Source organism: Sesamum indicum, linkage group LG12 (assembly GCF_000512975.1).
Source record: "Sesamum indicum cultivar Zhongzhi No. 13 linkage group LG12, S_indicum_v1.0, whole genome shotgun sequence".
Lineage (NCBI taxonomy): Eukaryota > Viridiplantae > Streptophyta > Magnoliopsida > Lamiales > Pedaliaceae > Sesamum > Sesamum indicum.
In genome coordinates, this window is record NC_026156.1 from 3,626,696 (window position 1) to 3,631,658 (window position 4,963).

The 4,963-nt window shown below is 38.7% G+C and overlaps 2 protein-coding genes across 3 annotated transcripts in view; both read right to left on the reverse strand.

Moving 5' to 3' along the window:
* Positions 1-573, reverse strand: LOC105175471 (the record flags this gene model as incomplete). Its single annotated transcript, XM_011097918.2, is given in 1 exon segment — positions 1-573. A coding segment is annotated over 1 exon segment (376 nt), but the record flags the coding sequence as incomplete, so codon positions are not given.
* Positions 2,239-4,963, reverse strand: part of LOC105175432 (DAG protein, chloroplastic) — a gene marked incomplete in the record, with an annotated part of 4,571 nt that continues 1,846 nt past the window's right edge. Inside the window, 1 exon segment of one of the 2 annotated variants that reach the window (XM_020698335.1) lies at positions 2,239-4,790. In XM_020698335.1, coding sequence (XP_020553994.1) covers positions 2,603-3,673 — 1,071 coding nt within the window. 2 annotated transcript variants of the gene reach the window in all.

Genomic DNA, 4,963 nt, shown 5'->3' on the forward strand with positions numbered 1-4,963 from the left:
ACATCTGTTTGTGAGCCACTCCAATGTCAAACAGAATAAGGCCAGAGGAAGGATCATAAACAATGATGTCCTTAACAGGCAACCACAAAAACAGCTCTTCTTGAGACAGGCCCTCCACTCCAATCAACCCACCATAACTAAGATTAGCCCTCACAACACTTTCAAACATAACCCTTGTCTCAAACTTGGCGACACAGGGCCAGTCCAAGTACACTTGCAGTAGCCCATCTTCACCAAGTTCATAAGACTTCACACCATTCTTTGGAAAAAGCCCAGCAGGCAAGCCTCTGCTCTTCAGCAGGTCATGAATGGAGGTTGAGGCTGTGGCCAAAGAGAAAAGAAAGAGATGGAGGAGAAGTGTGAATATCATGGCCATGGGACTGGTTGTGAAATGGGAACTGGAAGGATGATACCAATGCCACTCTGCAAAGGGGGAAGGTAATAAAAAGAGGAAAACTTTAAAAGGGTTAATGTGTGTGAAAATGTGGGGGCTACATACTAATTAGTTTGTGTTCATTTGTTTCCCATATTAGCCTCATTTGCTTAATACTAAAGAATTTTTGTTTTCTTTCTACCTCTGATGTCAAGGAATAGAGCAGGCCTTTTGACATATATGAATATGCATTGTCTTGCCAGAAGAGATCTACCTAATAAATCAATAATTATTCAACATACTATACTCCAATCCCCGATTTCTTTCTTTATATGCTATATTATTTTTTTAGACCATTAGCCAACTTGATATTTTAGAATCCTAAAACTAATTCATTTCATACTATGTATCACACTTGACCAAAAGAAATTATTACAATCCCAATAGTCAAAAATTAATAAATTTCTTCTCTCCTTTTTTTTCCACAAAAATTAATAATGTGTAGCTCCAAGTACTAGTAATTAATAAGGAAGAAAAGTGAAAGGGCAAAAATGGTAAAGTGGTAAGCGTACCAAATGCCAGACAATTGGCTTAAGCGGAAAGGATGTGTTTTTGGTGCATGGCAAGAGAATCATGTGAAAAAAAAGTATCATCATTCATCATTCATCATCCATCCCTACTCAATTAAGCAGAACAAACTTCACATTTCTTGTCACCCAATCTGACGACGACGACGGAAACTACGAGGTTTCTGCGCCTGCACCAACTTTTCACTCATTCAACTTCGTTTTAGTTAAATATTATACCCACTTTTTCTGTACATTCATTCAGAATCTCTGTATTATATTAACCTCTCATAGCCTAACAGTAAATGATGAATCTTGCGACGTAGTTGTTACGAGATACCTTTCCCTAAGATTCCTGTACCCAGAATTTGCATACGGACATTTCTGTCAGAACGTTAAACGGATTCGTTGAATCTTGGGCGTATCGACGGAGAATTGGACAGTGAATAAAACAAACGCGTTCACGGCTAATAATTTAGAATATGGAAATGGAAGTAATTATATTTCAGACGACCACTTGCTTTTTGCTTTATGACTTTTTAGGCTTTGTCTAATGATTTTTCGTACGTGTTTTGATTGCAAATGTCCTGTACCTGTTCTCGAGTTGACCTCTCACTGTTCACTTCTTCTGCAGTTTTTGTAGTTTTCTGTTGCGTTTATTTTCTTCACTAAGTTGTGGGCTGGATACTACTTGTTTGGGTTCAATCAGGAAACGAATTACAAATGTTGTGCACAATGCTTTAAGGACATCAATGTAATGACACGGTAACAACACGACACAGAGAAACTGTGATGTAATAATATAATCGGTAAATTGTAAATGAAACGCTGTCCTTTGAACAATTATATATATATATATAATCATGACAATTCAAACTTCTAGTTTGCCTTTGCTTCACAACCAACTAAACAATCATAGCAGACATCAATAAGTAACTAAGCATCCCCGGAGAAAGAAGAAATTAAAGCAGGATAAGTAAGTAACATGATTTTGCTGCCCACCGAACTCCAAATAGTCTGATCGAAGATAATGAAAGACGAATTCAGATTGAACAATGTTTAAACAATGCTATGGCTAGCATGGATTGGTAGTTGAATCATGGAAACATTTTGCCCCAACTGCTATGCTCTGTGAGGGGGTTTAATGCAATTCATCCATGATATTATAAATGAACAAATTACCTCTTATGAAAAAAAAACAATAGCAACTTAACTCAAGTTTAATGAGGTAAATTGTTTAATTCTAAAAAATATAAGGAGATAAATTGCTATTTTTTTTAATAGGAGGGTAAATGTGCATTTTTAAAATATCACAAGGACAAAATTGCATTTTTCCCCTTTGCCGGGATACAATCATTGATTTCCACTGGACTTGTTCGTTTCAGATGTACCACAACTTTGTTTATGGGCCGACATTAGCGTTGCAAGCCGCATTCTTTCAAGTAATCATACGACATACTGATTCTGCTTCCCACATTTGGATCAGTAAATCCAGGGGAGCTGCTCAGACTGCCGGAAAATAAAAATGGTTTCGAGATCTTCTTAGAGTGATAATCAGTACACAGGGATTCAAGCAAAAAACTAAACGCAGTGAAAGACAAGATGACCTCATACCCAGAAGTCCGCCGGAATTCCAGTGTGGTTATTGTAGCCGCGAATTGTCTTAACAGTCGTATCGATCAGCCTGCCACTGATGATTATAATTTTCGTAATCATACACTCCTGAACTCCCGAAAAGATAATCCAGGACGCTTTTACATGGATCCATTATTCTTTCCTGATGACAAGCTTCTCGACACTTGCGTCTTTGCTGCTGTTGCTTGGCTAAGCAGGGCCAGTAACCAAAGATACTTTCACAAAGGTCCATAGCTTCCAAACCAGATCCATACGGAATTTGACCCACCTGCCTCTCACTTTCATAACCATAACCATAACCTCCTCTTATTCCGTTCTGAAACCCGTCTTGATGTTCATAAGATGGAGTATCATCATTCGGCTTCACGTCTGTTGGCTCAACTCTTCCACCATCCGCTCCATCACTAGTAACCTTGTCTCCAGTTTCAACACTGGGTTTTTCGTCTGTTTTGGCGTCTATTGGTTTGCTTCCATCGGGAGGCTTCGTTGGGAGATCATCTTCTTTACCATATGGTGAAGGAATTGAACCATACGAGAAACTTTCCAAGGATGTGGCGTCAGATTTTGGCACGGACCGAGGATAACAGGTGATTTCCGAAGGAGGAAGCGGCTTACCGTAGGTTGTAGCAGGATCATAACCTCCACCGTAAGGAGTGGGGTCATATTCTTCAAATTCAGGTTCGTTGAACTCTACCGTAGAAGAAGATACTGTGAACTTTGTCTCTGAACGAAAGTAACACCAATCATCGGGAGGTGGCTCATATTGGAGAAATTTAGGCTCACTATAGTTTATTTCTGATGGATTTACGGAGCACTGGTAATAATTGTAAGAATTATGATATTCAATCGGCTCATAGTGCACTGTCTGAGGCCCAGTATAGGTGTACACAGAGTAATTCAGTTCTGGTGGAGTTGCAAACGAATAATCTCTATGGTAATCAGAAGAAGACTTAAATAATTCAGGCTCACCAAATTCATACGGAGAAGAGTACTGTTCTGAGGCTTGAATTGGAGCTGAAGGAAAATCATAATGGGAACCACTACTGTAATGAGTCCAATAGCAGTCATCGACATCACCCTTGTAGGCGTAGAAGGCCATTATGCCACAAATCAACCTGTAGATCTCCGTCAATATGGAATCATACAAGGAAATTTAATACATTTGCAGGGTGGATTATCAAGAATGGAGGGACAAAGGGGGCTGGAGGGTGGTGGTTAGGCTCTGAAATAATGGAAGTGAAATTTGTTAGCTAGAAAGTAGCTTTAATATCTGCCAGTTGATTCTTATCCATTTGATGCAAAGAAAGATCAGCAGATTGTTTGGTGATTTCACTGTTGAGTTTTTTAAGGAAAAAACAGAGAAATTTGAGTGGAGAAGTTAGTGATTTGTTTGAAGACAAAGAGCATGTGCTCCATTGTTTTGCTCTACAAGCAAGGCCAAGAAGTCAAGATCATAATAATAACGACATTCCAACTTCAGCCATCTTTTACACAGGCCATTTCAGCCACGTGAACAATGACGATTTTCCGGTGTAGGGTTTGATTTTGCTGCCAAGAATTTAGAAATGGTAGGATCAAAGTTGTTAAATGTTGTTAGGATATACATGAAATAACCACCGTTTATAGCTTCCAGATGGGAGATCAATGGCGAGGCTCAATTACTACTAGCAAGCAATATGCAATTGGCCGACATCTCAAATTTTGATACTCCAATGGGATCTACACTGCTGCATCATGGTTACTGATCATAGATGACAGGTTGAAAACAAGAATGATCGATTTAACAACCGCCACCACAGGCTCAAAGCCAAATCTATGATTAGCTTAACCTCCCATTAAATAAAATCTCTCATAGTTTATATATCAAAGTCGAACAGAAAGGTTAAAAGAAATAAGTACAGCACCATTCGTATGAGGAATTTCGAGGAGTTGATCATAGAACCATGACTGACAAGTTCAGCATTACATACTCACAAAGCACTGATTAATACATCTCCTATTACAGCTGCAGAGCAGGTCACAGGGACTGAAAATTGACAATAAGAACCATAGACCAGGCTCGAGATGTGATAACTGTTAAGCTTAATCAACCTCCCGTCTTTCGAAAACTCACCAATTCAAGCTATAAAAAGACATAATATCGTCCACTTATAGCAATTCAATTTTCACAGTCACATGCCACTTCTTACCTACAAAAACGGCAGACAAGAAGAAAACTATTGAAGGGATCAAGATGCAGTGTCGAGTGATTATATATGAAGCACAGATCATATGCTTTAATTCCTTTACAATGTATTAGAGATGAAATATTATAGTGATACTAGACAATCATAGAAGGGAAACTTGAACCTACTCACCATTCACTAAGAGGCTGATTCTGGAGAGGCTT